General features: G+C 36.2%; 1 protein-coding gene across 3 annotated transcripts in view; it reads left to right on the top strand.

The window, feature by feature from the left end:
- The window catches only part of CFAP69 (cilia and flagella associated protein 69), a 75,892-nt gene that overhangs the window by 40,825 nt on the left and 20,793 nt on the right, over positions 1 to 14,274 (top strand). For all 3 annotated transcript variants that reach the window (XM_058297013.2, XM_058297012.2, XM_058297014.2), the window contains exons 9-13: positions 2,551 to 2,674; positions 5,643 to 5,691; positions 5,788 to 5,909; positions 8,162 to 8,378; positions 10,937 to 11,101. In XM_058297013.2, coding sequence (XP_058152996.1) covers positions 2,551 to 2,674; positions 5,643 to 5,691; positions 5,788 to 5,909; positions 8,162 to 8,378; positions 10,937 to 11,101 — 677 coding nt within the window. The remainder of the gene's footprint in view (positions 1 to 2,550; positions 2,675 to 5,642; positions 5,692 to 5,787; positions 5,910 to 8,161; positions 8,379 to 10,936; positions 11,102 to 14,274) is intronic.

Here is a 14,274-nt window from a genome sequence, read left to right as displayed (position 1 = left end):
TAGTTCTGTAATTCCCCAATTTAAACATTAAAAAAAAAAAACAAAAACTGCCTTCTCTTAAGCTCTCTCTCTCCATATCCAGCGAGCCAATTGGATGACTTGGGGTATGATTATGACTCTATTAGCATGGATGGCACATAGATTATTAAAATAAACCCACCAGGTGTGCTTCACTAGCCTCCTGAAGCACACCAATGACTGCGCTCTGAAACCTCAAGTCAGTTTTGAAGTCCTAGGCATTCTCATTCACCAACCTCTGGAAAGACAGCTTCCTGATCAGAAGTTTGGTCGATTTCTGGTAACGATGAAATCTCCCAAAGCACAGTAGTTCTGGGTTTGTAACAGTGGGATCCCGCTGGTAGAGGTGGCACTTTTCTGGGCAGCCTTAGTGACCAGCTGTTTACAGGAGGCTTTCCAACAATGGATTTGCAAGCAGTCTTGCTTGGTTTGGATCTTTTTCTTCCACCCAAAGCTGAATTCTTAGGCCTCTGCTCTGACTGAGGCACCACTTCTTCTACTCCAAGGAAGAGCCACAGCCACTCAGCAAAGATCCTCCAATAATCCACCAAATCTCTCTGCTCAATTAGGCTTTTGATTCATGTTACTGCTATATTTCAGGACATCTCTATACTGTGCCATCATATAAATGAATCTGCACAGTAACAAATCACACTTTTCTATGTGGAAGTCTCTTAAGGTAGCTTGTAACAACACTAAATTATTCATATGAATATGTAAAAGTAAGGTTAGACATTTAGGAGAACTATCTCATTTTTTCATTTTGTACATGTAATTACTGAGTTCTTATTGTCCAGATACTGGTACATGAACTGGCAGTAAAATATGACTAAACCTTCAAGTTGCTCGTTCCATTATTCAAGAAATAATTATTAGGAAGTGGATTTGGCTGAATGGATAAAGCGTCCGCCTACCACATGGGAGGTCCAGGGTTCAAACCCAGGGCCTCCTGACCAGTCTGATGAACTGGCCCACACACAGTACTAATGCACACAAGGAGTGCTGTGCCATGCAGGGGTGTCCTGCCACCATAGGGGAGCCCCACACACAAGGAGTGTGCCCCATAAAGAGAGCTGCCCAGCGCGAAAAAAAGTGCAAGCCTGTCTAGGAGTGGCACTGCATACACGGAGAGCTGATGCAGCAAGATGACGCAACAAAAAGAGACACAGATTCCCAGTGCCACTGACAAGAATAAGCGGATACAGCAGAACCAACAGCAGATGGACACAGAGTAGACAATGGAGGGGGGGGGGAAGCGCAGGGAAGGGGATGAAAAATAAAAAATAAATCTTTAAAAAATAATAATAATTGCACTGTGCCAGGTCCACTACTGAATTGTAGAAATACAATTGAAAACAGTATAGACATGGTATCTACTTTCATGTAATTTACAGTATGATAGGGGAGATGGATGAGTAAATAGATGACTAAAAGAGACGTGCAAAATGTTTTGAAAGAAATTATCACAAGGTGTTTGTGTTCTTCAGAGAGGATTAGGTTGCCTGTGACAGAAAACTGTAATCATCTGACTTAAACAATATAGAGACTTTCAGGGTTCACATAGTTAAAAAGTCAAGACTAAAACTGATTTCATTTACATCTGGATTCCAGGCTCAGCTAATATCAAGACTTAGGCCTTATTCCAGCTGGACATGGTGTGACCTAGGAAGTTTAGGTTCATATCAACCCAACAACAAATCAAGCAGAAAAGGAGCCTTGCTATTCTGAAAGCTTGAAGAAGAGTCTTCAAATTGAGTCTATGTTAGCCCTGAATGACCTGAAAATGTCCATTATATGCCCATTTTGCTGCCAGAAAGAAGATATGTTGTGACTAGCTAAAAGGCAACTGAAAACAGCTTTACAGGACCAAGAGTGGGGAAGAGTGACTGTCTAAATTAAGATAAGGATACTATTAATGTAAGAAGGGCAAATGGGTTCCGGGACAACTGTCCATTGTAGAGAAAATCTTGCCCAGACTTGAGTAGTTAATAAACTCTTCATGCAGGAAATGAACTCTAATCTTGTATTTGTATGATAAATAGGAATCAGCAACAAGATTTCTGCATGTAGAGAGCATCTTAGAGAGGACAGAAGGAAAAATAGAATTTAGCAAAATCGGAATATATTAAAAACAAAATTCAGTGTGCTGAGAGCAGAAAGTACAGGGTAGAATGGTGAAAGATGAGGGTAGAAATGTCAGTAGGGATCATAGCATGAGATACCTGGTAAGCCTCTTTAAGGAGGTAGGACTTTATCCTAAGGGCTAAGTGAAGCCTTTAAAAGGATCTTAAAAAGGAAAAAGGAAATGATGTGGTTGAATCTTCCATTTTTATAGCAGTCACTTTGACCGCCATATGTAGAATGGATTGGTAGAGTCTTACCTGTGCAGAGTGAGTTAGAGACAGATTTGGAAGTGTGACTAAGATTAGAAATACTTTGAAATAAATAGTATAATATAAAAAGGAGGATTTTGTTGATAGACATTTAAGTAGCATTTCTTTTAAAATACATAAATTTGATTTTACTTTCTAGGTCTTTGAAGGAAGTATTTAAAAATCTGTTTATGAGAGGTTTTAGTCATTATGATCGTCAGCTTAGAAATGATATATTAGTGATCACTACAGTTATAGCTCAAAACCCTGGAGCACCAATGATTGTAAGTATGGATTAAATTGCATTAATTTTAATTATGGAAGTAGTGAGTATGAGGAGGGATGGGGCTCTTAAAATTGTGTTGTAATATTTATGTATTTTGTTGTAGTATCAGCTTATGTTGTAATGTCATGATAGTCACCAGTTTCCTTGTCACTCTGCCTGTGCTTATTTGCATCCCTTTGGAAATTTGGAATCATCCTCCTACTTTATAATTTATCCACATTTTTACCATTTATGGTGCTTTTCTTTCCTTCTTGATGATCTGAGTTTCCATCTAGTATAATTTCTCTTTCACCTAAAGACCTTCCTTTAGCATTTCTTATTGTTCAGGTCTGATGGCTGCAGGCAACAAATTCTCTTAGCTTTTTTAAATCTGAAAATATCTATTTCACCTTAATTCTTCAAGTCTGTATTCACTGAAAAAGGAATTCTAAGTTGAATTTTTTTCTTTCAGTACTTTAAAGATAATTGTTCCCTTGAGGATATATTGTTCCATAGTATTCTGGCCTGATTGTTTCTGAAGAGTGGTATTCAGCATTCTAATTTTTCTTCTCCTGTGTACAAAGTAGCTATGTATCTTTTTTTCCCCTCTGGCTGTTTAAAGATTTTCTCTCTCTCTGATTTTCAGCAGTTTTGCTCTTATGTGCAAAGGTGTGATTTTCATTGTTTTATCCTGCTGGGTTTCTCAGAGCTTCTTACATTTATTAATTTGTCTTTGATCAAATTTGGAGAATTTGGGGCCATTGTTTTTTCAAGTATTTTTTCAGCTTTTTCTCTTTCTTCTCCTTCTGGAACTCTGATTACCTATATGTTTGACAGATCCATGAGGTTCTGGTTACTTTTTTCGATCATTTTTTCTCTCTGTTCTCCAGATTAGATCATATGTATTGGTATATATCTTTAAATTCATTGACTCATTTTTCTGTCATCCCTATTTTGGTGTTAATCCTATCAAGTAAGTTTTTATTTCTGATATATTTTTCAGTTCTAGAATTTCCATTTGGTTCCCTTTTATAATATCTGTTACTCTTCTGAGTGTTCCTATCTTTCCATTCCTTAGGAGCATCTTTGCTCTGGATCTAGTGTACTCCTCTGAAGAGGATTTTTTATTTTAAAAGGCATTTTACTTGGCTGGACTCATCCCTGTGGTTGATGGCATCTCAAATCTCAGTTTCTTTCTTTTAGCCCTACCTGGAATACTTGAAGTGTTCCCTGCACTTGCACAATTCATGGGTCATCCAGAGATTTGGGCAGCATTTATATACAGAATTTCGTATTCCCACTCTCTGGCTTTCTCCTTTTGAGGATTCTTTCCTTTACTTCCCAGTCTTTAGGATTGCCCTGAACTCTATCCTCTGGTTCTTCAGGGCACTAAGAACTTAGGTTTAGTTTTACCATCACCACAAAAGTACAGACTGGGGGTCTTCCCTGAGGCTTCATTGTTATCTGCAGGAAGTTTATCTTATAGGAGCTACTCAGCCATACCAGAAGCTGAGCCTGCCCATATTTTATAATGTTAAAACTGTTGAATGGCTCAAATCCTAGGGTAGGGATCTTTGACAACAGTGTTCATACATCAGCTACATACTTTCTAAGTACTCCATGAAATGTTGGCTGTAAAGGTCAGAGCCCCACATCGGTGGACATCAAGTAAACCCCAACATACGTGAGAAAAGTCATGTAATTTGTACTGTGCAAATGGGGAAACAGTCCTACAGTAGCCTACTAGTCAAGGCTGCAATGTGTAGGTGGCCCTTTTATGTGTCTCTGAAGCCTCTAGTCAAAAGAATAACATCTTTACGTTTAAAGACAATCATGAGTCCCATCCATCATCCATATGGGATCGAAGTCCCTCTCAATTAGAGGTGGAATGGGCATCACCATCCCAGAATCCTCAGGATTGGGGAATAAAATATGGACTAGAGTGGACTTACTGGTGTTCTACTATAGACTTTTGTGATTTTAGCAAGGGAAGAAATTATATCGTTGATGTGGAGATAGTGGCCACATCAATGATATATATCGTGTCATAACCTACAGAATGGAGTGGGAGAGAGTAAACTACAATATTAACTATAGTCTATGCTGTGTGGCAGTGCTCCAAAATGTCTTCATCAACTGCAATTAATGTACCACACTAATGAAAGAAGTTGTTAATGTGGGGGAAAGTGGAAGGAAGGTATGGGGAGTGCAGCATATGGAAATCCCTTATATTTTTTATGTAGTATTTTATGTAATCTAAATATATTTTTAAATATATATATATATTTTTAAAAGACCATCATATGGATCCTATATACCTGCAAACTCAAAAACCCAGGGTATGCCCCTACAAACTCTTCCTGATATGCAAAGTCCACCTAGGATTTCTATGGCATGCTTGAATTCTTTACTGCTGAAATGTTTGCAATTCTGGTCATTCTTCAAGGTTTTTCCAGTTTAAGTGGAAAAGTTAAGTGGTAATATTATCTTTTATTTTATAAAATATTTTATAAGAATGATTGTGGTAGAGATGGAGGGTGTTTTAAGAACAGAAATTGTTGAAAATAAATGGCTTTTTTTCCTTATTGTGTCACTTGAAGGTATAGATAATAAATTGCATAAGTAACTTTGTAGGCCTAATGCATTTTGACTTCTTACCACATTTTAAACAGTATCTTGTAAAACAGTCATAGAAAAATGTAGAAAAGTACATTCAAATGTAGAAAAGTAAGTTCACAGAACTTACATGTTCATAGAAAAATATAGAAAAGTAAGTTCAAAATTAAATAAATTGCAAATTTATCTGATGTTTATGCTTTTATTTTCTTGCAGTCACCCCTTATTTTTATTAGTATTTCATGAATTCAAATTAATGGCAGTAGGAGAATCTGATAAGGATATTTAAATATTAGGTAAACATGGACATCTGTATCTTACCTTGCATTTAATTAATTGATTCTTCTGCTTGTTTTGTGTATTTGTACTAGGAAAGTGGTTTTACCAGGGATTTGATATTATTTGCAACCTTTAATGAAGGTAACATCCATAAAACTTTCAACTTCTTATAATTATTTTAACAAATCTTGTACATTATGTTTGCTTTCACTTCCCACTTTATTTTTTTCCTCACAGTTAAAAGTCAAAATCCTTTGGTGAAAGGTCTTAAACTTTCTAATTCCTATGAAGATTTTGAGTTGAAGAAATTGCTATTCAATATAATTGTGATTTTATGTAAAGATTTGCCTACTATACAGGTAAAGAATACTGAAAAATAAATGAAAGTCATCTCACTTCATAATGTAGCTTATTTTAAAGTCATGACTATAAACATTTTATCTAAATCTTTACGATGAAAAGTAACAAAGTCCTAATGCTTGAACTTCAGCTTTTGAAAATTTCCTCTACTTATCTGTTAATAAAAGTAAACTTATCTAAGTTTAAACCACGTGAACCAAAGAAAATAGGAGAATTTAAGAGATTCATTGATATATTGATATCTTCTGAATAACAGAACACAAGATGGAAAAAGTTTCATAAGTCCCCTTCAGCCTAATATTCTGTCTCTGACCATGGTAACAAGGAATGATTTAATGCTGGAGAATATTGTTGACCTCTGACACCAATCTCAAAGCCTTGTAAACCTACAATCTACTTGTTCTCTAATAGACCTAATTTCTTTGCTATTTTTATTATCCATGAATTTATTTTACTCCTTCATTTTCCTGCATAACAGCACAATGTAATTTGAAGAACACTGAAACAGAATTTCACTTCTGACTTAATCACCTACCGATTATGTGGCCTTAGAAAATCACCTAAGCTTTCTGAGGCTTACCTCCTTGTGTAAAAGATAGGTTATAATACTTCTACTGCCCTGTTCACAGGGCTCTTGTGAAGTTGTGGTGAAGGCTCTTTCAAGTACCAACAGGTCACCCTGATAACAGAAGTCTGAATTCATTCTATCACTATCGTTAACAATAATGTAAAGGTAATATAGTATAGCAGTTAAGGCTTTCGTCAGGTAGAATTCCAGTGCTATCACTTTCTAGCTATGTGATTTTTGAATAAGTTGTTTAGTTTCTGTAAATCTCAAATAACTTCAAAATGATGATAACACATCCCTCATGTGATTATTGTGAGGATTACGTGAGCTCAACATTTTCTTGTTAATACCACTTTGAAGAATATATATAGTATATTATGCTCAGAGAAAGAAAAATTGTCTTTATCCTGTAACTTTATTGTTTATATCAGAATAAAATATTGTATAGAATTTAAGTGTTTTTTCCTGAAGTGCCAGTTAGAGAATGTCCCGATAAAATATGGATTATTATTACAGTGGAGTATTATATAACCATTAAAATGCTAGGGACTATAAATATACATTACAGTTTATAAACCTATTTTAGTTGACCGAGTAATATGTTATAGATAACAGAGTCAAATGGCACAAAGAAAATGGTAAGCTTTAGAATCTACTATGATTTTTATGTCATAGATATTTGTGGTCCAATAATAATAGTGATAATGTGTACACTGTTATTTGCAGTTCACAGAGCATTTCAAAAACATGATCCCCTTAATTCTCACAATAAAACTTCATTTAATGGTTAATCTTATTTCTCTTTTGTAATAGAAGAAATTGAAGCTGACAAGCTAAATATCTCTGTCTGTGCCCCAAATCATACAACTAAACTGTAATAATGCTGGGGCTTAAGACCAGATATTCTCAACTCTAATCTTGTATTCTTTCATATGGAGATAGAGAATAAGAAAAATTCATAGAAGTTCTTGTGAAAAAAGTAAATGTCTTTATAAAATAATGCCAAATGAAAAAAAACTGAATAGAAAATAGCACATGGTGTTTTCTACCTTGTAAACCATTTATACACAATAATCAGAATCACCTATAATTTTCTGTTGCCATACCATAATAGGTATGCTTTTTTGTTTTCTTTTTCTTTAGATGTTAATTCAGTGCAATTTAAAAACATCAGACATATAATTAAATATGTCTTGTGACCTCACTGACATTCATTTAATAGAAAGTATAAGTTCTCTTGTGTGTGGTTAAAAATTTGCCATAATCAGACTGCAGACAAAATTGCTTTTATAGTACAGAACTGAGTCTGTGAAATGTTTCCTTTAAAAACAGGGAAGGAAAAGAGGAATGCCAGCAGTTTATTTGCTCCATATTTTCTACTCCTGTGGTATTATCATAAGTAGAGCTAAATTGTATATACAAATAGCACATACAACAAAATTAAAACTTATATTATTATCAGTTAGAGAGTGCACAGCCCTGAAAAGGGAATCATAGTCAATTATTATTATTGTTGGCTTTGTGCTTTGTTTTTGTTTGTTTGTCTTTGGTACCTATCCTAAGTGGAGGTATTTAGGACAGAAATATAATCAATAGAAATATAATCAAATTAGGAATCTTTTAGTTAATTTTCTTAGATTAAAAAAAGTTTTATCTACAAAATACTTCTTTCCTTTCTCATAGCTATTAATTGATGGTAATGTCATCCTGGCTTTGTTTACTTATGTTAAAAAGCCTGAGAAACACAAAATAATTGAATGGTCTGCCGCACAGCATGAAGAACTGCAACTGCATGCAATTGCCACATTGTCATCAGTGGCTCCTTTATTAATAGAAGAGTATATGTCATGCCAGGGAAATGCTCGAGTCCTTGCATTTCTAGAATGGTGTGAGAATGATGGTGAGTGGTCTTTCAAAATTCCTGTTAAAATTCTAATCTGTATATTTCAACTGAACTCTCAATATGCATTAAAAAAAATTCAAATGAAGAGAAATAAAAATGTGTACATCTGTTTATCTGTTTTCCTGTGATCTTAGTGTATTTACATGTAACATTTTAAGAAAAAAAAACACTGAGATTTCATTTAAAATTAGATAGTATATGTCAGAACCATAATTATACTTAGTGCAAATAAATAAAATATAAACTACTACTCACTAAAAGAAATCATACAGGTTAGTCTGACTTAAATGTTTGTTTTACTGAGCCTATCCAAAAAGTATACAAAGTCTTGACAACATTTTAATTAATTTAACATATATTTTTCTTATTTTTATTTTTACCACTTAAGGTACCGGAAATACCTTCAATTCTTTTTTTTTTTTTCCAATCTTTGTCTTCAAGAAGCTTAAATTCTAGTTATCTAGCCAGAAGTAATAACTCCATGTGTTGTCTACCAAATTAGCAGAGTTCCAATTTATATTAGTGTTTTATTTCAATTCTCAGAATTCTTAACTTCTTAAAAAGAAAATAAGAAATGTATTCTTTTTTTTTTATCTAGTTGTGTCTTCATTTTTTTGGTGTATTGCTTTACCTCACGGGAGCCTGTGCCTCTCCACACCAGGCAGGTCTGGGGTGCCTTTTTTCTTTTTTTTTAAACAAGAGGTCTTGGAGATGGAATCCAGGTCCTCCATATGGTAAACGGGAGCTCAGGTACTTGAGCCATAACCACTTCTGGAAATGTATTCTTAAGGCAAATGTTATAAGGAAGAGATTGCACTCTTTTCTGGTAACAATTTTGCTCTGGAAATAATTTTGTATAATGAATTTTCATAGGATCATCAATATTACTCATTTTTATCCATGAGGGAGGAAAAAAGTATAGCCTATTTTTTAAATTCTCCAGCTGCTAATATGCTGAATTGCTAGATTTAATCTTGTTAAATTACTATACATTAAATAAACCAGTTATTTTCTCTATCATTTTATATTTACAGAAGACTATAAGACAAAGAGAAAATGCTGTCTAGCAAGAAGAAGAATTAATAGTTATTGAGTACCTGTCAGTGAGGGAAGGATGAAACTAGGGCATTTGGCCCTCCATGTGAAAAAATAAAATTTAGATGCTTGGAATGTATAAAAAAATTTAATTGCCAAGTGAATTTAATATTTAAAAAGTTACGCTGTGAAACTCTTAGAAGAAAACATGAGAAAATACCTTTATCATATTGGATAGTAAAAGATTTCTTTAAAAAGACACAAGAGCTTAAGTTATAAAGGAAAAACTTGAAGCATTTAACTATTGTCAAACTTATATAAATGTCTGTGTGACAAAAACTGAATAAAATATCAGTCCACAAAATGAGTGAAGACATTTACTACCCCTGTGACTGATAAAGGATTAGAATCCAGGTTCATTAAAACTTCTAGGTATCAGCAAGAAATACAACTCAGTATAAAAATAGATAAGGGTATGGACTGCCACATTACAGAGGAAATCTCAAAACTTCAAAAAGCATGAAAAGATACTCAACCCATTGGTAATCAAGAAAATACAAATTAATGACAAACATGTCCAAATAACAATTTTGGGAAACAGTTTTGACAGCTTTTATTAAATCTTGATGAAGGCATACCCTGTGATTCTGGTGTCACATGGAAAACTTCTCAGTCGGAGCAAGAGGACAGGAGCCAGAATGTTTGTTGTTTTTTTTAAAGATTTATTTATTTATTTATTTCTCTCCCCTTCTCCCCCCCCCCACCCCGGTTGTCTGTTCTCTTGTCTATTTGCTGCGTCGTCTTGTCCACTTCTCTTGTTGTCAGCGGCATGGGAATCTGTGTTTCTTTTTATTGCGTCATCTTATTGTGTCAGCTCTCCGTGTGTGCAGCACTATTCCTGGGCAGGCTGCACTTTCTTTCGCACTGGGCGGCTCTCCTTATGGGGCGCACACCTTGCACGTGGGGCTCCCCTACGCGGGGGACACCCCTGCGTGGCAGGACACTCCTTGCGCGCATCAGCACTGCGCATGGGCCAGCTCCACACGGGTCAGGGAGGCCCGGGGTTTGAACTGTGGACCTCCCATGTGGTAGACGGACGCACTAATCACTGGGCCAAGTCCACCGCCCAGAATGTTTTTTATAGCACTGTTTTTATCAGTAATGAAGAAACTGTGATTTATTTCTGAAATGAATACAGAAAGCACATAAAATGATCTAGATCTACAGTGATGATATGACTCATTTATAAGCATAATGTTGAGTAACAGAAGCAAGTTGCAAAAGGTACATTTAATATGATATATTTGGTTAAAAATTTAAAGCATATTTTCTTTTCTGGGAGCAGAAGGAGAAGACAGGGATATTTCTCTCACAAAAAAACTAAAGCTAGTATAACAAAAATTTAGCCTCTTTTTAATTGTATAGATAGAAATATGTCTGATATATTCTGTTTTGTTTATTTGAAATGTCTTATGTTTTAAATTGCTTGGTACAAAGTAATTATTAATTTTCCCCCACAGATCCCTTCTTTAGTCATGGTAACAGTTTTCATGGTATGGGTGGCCGTGGTAACAAGTTTGCCCAGATGCGTTACAGCTTAAGACTCTTGAGAGCCATGGTCTACCTCGAAGATGAGACTATAAACCAGGATCTTTGTGAAAAAGGAGCAATTCAGCAACTGATAGGTAAAATATAACACGTTAGTTTACTAATGAAAGTAAAACATAAATTAGAGGTTGCTTTCAAATGTTTTTCTACAATTTTTTTGTCCTTAAGCTGAGAAAACACCTGGATATTTTCTTGATTTTTGTTTTATAGTGTTTGTCTATATCAAGTTGTCTTTTTATTGGAACATTATAATTACTAATTATTTAAGCATTTGATTTCTCAGTTCAGATACAACTTTTTTTAGGATTTATCTTTATCCCCCCCCCTTTTTTTAATTGGTTATTGTTATGTTCTGTCCTTCTAGTAATTAGATCATCACTTATGGCCAGTCTTTTTGGAGCTATTTTAAATGAAGATAACATTACATTTTACAGTGCATCTCACATATCAAAAACACTGGTACGATGTTCAGAAATGTGTATGAGTTTCTTTTCTGACATGAAATAATCAGAATATACTTAATTTCAACTTAGAATGGAGAATGTACTAAGTCACCTTATCCCCAAAATACATGCATGTTGGCCTAGTGTAAAATTGTGTTTAAAATCCCTAAACAAAAGTTTCGTTTCTTTCTGTTCATTAAAAAATAAGTCTTCCAGCACTCACCCATCTTGACTTTGAAAAGTAATAGCTATTTCGGTCATTCATTTCAGTGATTGCCTCTGGAGTAAGTAGTTGCCTTTGATATAATTTGCTAAATGCTAATTATAAATACCTACTCGAAAACTTTTCCACTTGTTGAAGTGCCTACTCCATCATTAATGAGGTGGTTGGCACCCTCCAATAATAACAAAGTAAATTTTATCACTTTCATGTACATTTCATTGTACAGAACTTAGTCCAAGGTTCCAGTTTAACTGCAAGGGAGTCCAGGAAATACAATCGTCCATATGTCCAGAAAGAAGTTTTGATCCTTTCTGGACTGGGGTATGGGATAGGGAAAAGGGAAAACAACAAGCAAGAGTCCTTCTCTTCTTATTACTCTTTTTCCCTTAACTTGAAAGAAGCTGATCTTTACCATGTAAGTTCTTAGAGGCAGAGATCCTGTTGTACTGAATCTCATACAGGGCTTTGTGTTAGTAATGTGCTCAATAAATAGTAATTGCATTGTAAATGTTTATGTAGCTTCTGTGTAGGCACTGGGGTCAGGAACTGTATAGAAGAGATCACTGAGAACAATACCCTTGATGGGGACAAAAGAAAAGATGTATATCATAGGAAGTAAGCATGTGTTACATTGATGAGTAGTGTACAGAGTAAGCGCCACAGAAAATAAAGAGACTTGGGTTATTTTCAAAGCTGGGCAGTCTTACTAGAGCCTTTATTAAATTGGGTTGTGAGAGTAGGGCAGTTTAGCAAGAAAGACAGTAAGAGCAGACATGATGCAGAAACATGAATGATAATATATTCTTAGCTGGAATCAAAGTTTTATGAAAACAAATAATTTAAGGTTGATTGTATTATCAGAGCCCAAGCTGGACAGAGTTTTGAATGCCAGACTTAAGCATGGGCAACCTTTAGTAATTTTCATCAGATGGGTTATATGTACAATGCAGCATTTTATGAATATGAATCTGGAAGAAATAATGATTTTAAATAGACCAAGGAGAGGGTAAAGGCAGGGAGTCAAAGGGTATGACGGTATGAATAAAAAAATTAATTATGAATATACCATGTTACAAATAGCAGGGAGAGTTACCTGCCTATATACCCATGCAGGACAGAGATTGAGATGATCTAGAGAGGACAAGCAGACCTGTGGCCAGTCAGGTTGGATTTCTAGAATATGCTCCTAATAAACCTAGGCCCCTCCATCCATGGCATGTCTCAGCACTGGGCCTCCAGCAGCCTCAGCTAACCTTTCTAGAGTCTGATACCCTACCTGTAATTCATCCTAACAGGACCAAGAATAGTCCCTGCAGGGCCAGTTGTGGAAATAAGGTGTGATTTCCATTGTCTCTTTTTTTGTTTTGTTTTACTTATTTCTCTCCTCTTCCCCCATCCCCATTGTGTGTTCTCTGTGTCCATTTGCTGTGTGTTCTGTGTCCACCTGCATTCTTGCCAGCAGTGGCACCAGGAATCTGTATCTCTTTTCATTGTGTCATCTTGCTGTGTCAGGTCTCCACGTGTGCATTGCCACTCCTGGGCAGGCTGCACTTTTTTAATGTGGGGCAGCTCTCTTTGCAGGGTGCACTCCTTGGCACGTGGGGCTCCCCTGCATGGCACGACACTCCTCGCGTGCATCAGCATTGCATGTGGGCCAGCTCACCACACGGGTTACGAGGCCCTGGGTTTGAACCCTGGACCCTCCCATATAGTAGGCGGACGCTCTATCAGTTGAGCCAAATCCTCTTCCCTCCATGGTCTCTTTACTTTGGAGCATTGCTCCTTGGCTTCCTGCTAATGCCAGTGACCAACCCCTTTAACAGGGAAAAATAACTTTTTTTTTTTTTTAAAGATTTATTTATTTATTTAATTTCCCTCCCTCCCCCGGTTGTCTGTTCTTGGTGTCCATTTGCTGCGTCTTGTTTCTTTGTCCGCTTCTGTTGTCGTCAGCGGCGCGGGAAGTGTGGGCGGCGCCATTCCTGGGCAGGCTGCTCTTTCTTTTCACGCTGGGCGGCTTTCCTCACGGGCGCACTCCTTGCGCGTGGGGCTCCCCCACGCGGGGGGACACCCTTGCGTGGCACGGCACTCCTTGCGCGCATCAGCACTGCGCATGGCCAGCTCCACACGGGTCAAGGAGGCCCGGGGTTTGAACCGCAGACCTCCCATATGGTAGACGGACGCCCTAACCACTGGGCCAAAGTCCGTTTTCCCGAAAAATAACTTTTAATCTCACTAAAAGCATAGACGAGAATTCCTCTTTGAGGCAAAATTGTATTGTGAATGTCATTCTATGAGTAAGTGGCTGTTTTCAATTTCTTTTTAATCGCATTTAGAAGTGAAAGGGATTTTTTAAAGGACAGAATTACTGCTAATTAAAGTTGTTGAAGAAACTTGCAGGCAACTAGAAGGAAAGGATGCAAAAAGAATTAACAGGAAGAGAAAACACACTTAAGTAAACATACCTTTGCTTAAAAATAGCCATTATCCATGCAGAAAGAAAGAGAAGAGGCAAACTGCAGTCAGACATTTTGGTCATGTATTTGCAAAGGGATCATGAAACTGCATAGTTTTCCACACAGTTTTG

The sequence above is a fragment of the Dasypus novemcinctus genome, chromosome 5 (genome assembly GCF_030445035.2).
Source record: "Dasypus novemcinctus isolate mDasNov1 chromosome 5, mDasNov1.1.hap2, whole genome shotgun sequence".
NCBI classification, from domain to species: domain Eukaryota; kingdom Metazoa; phylum Chordata; class Mammalia; order Cingulata; family Dasypodidae; genus Dasypus; species Dasypus novemcinctus.
This window is presented reverse-complemented; position numbering and strand designations above follow the sequence as displayed.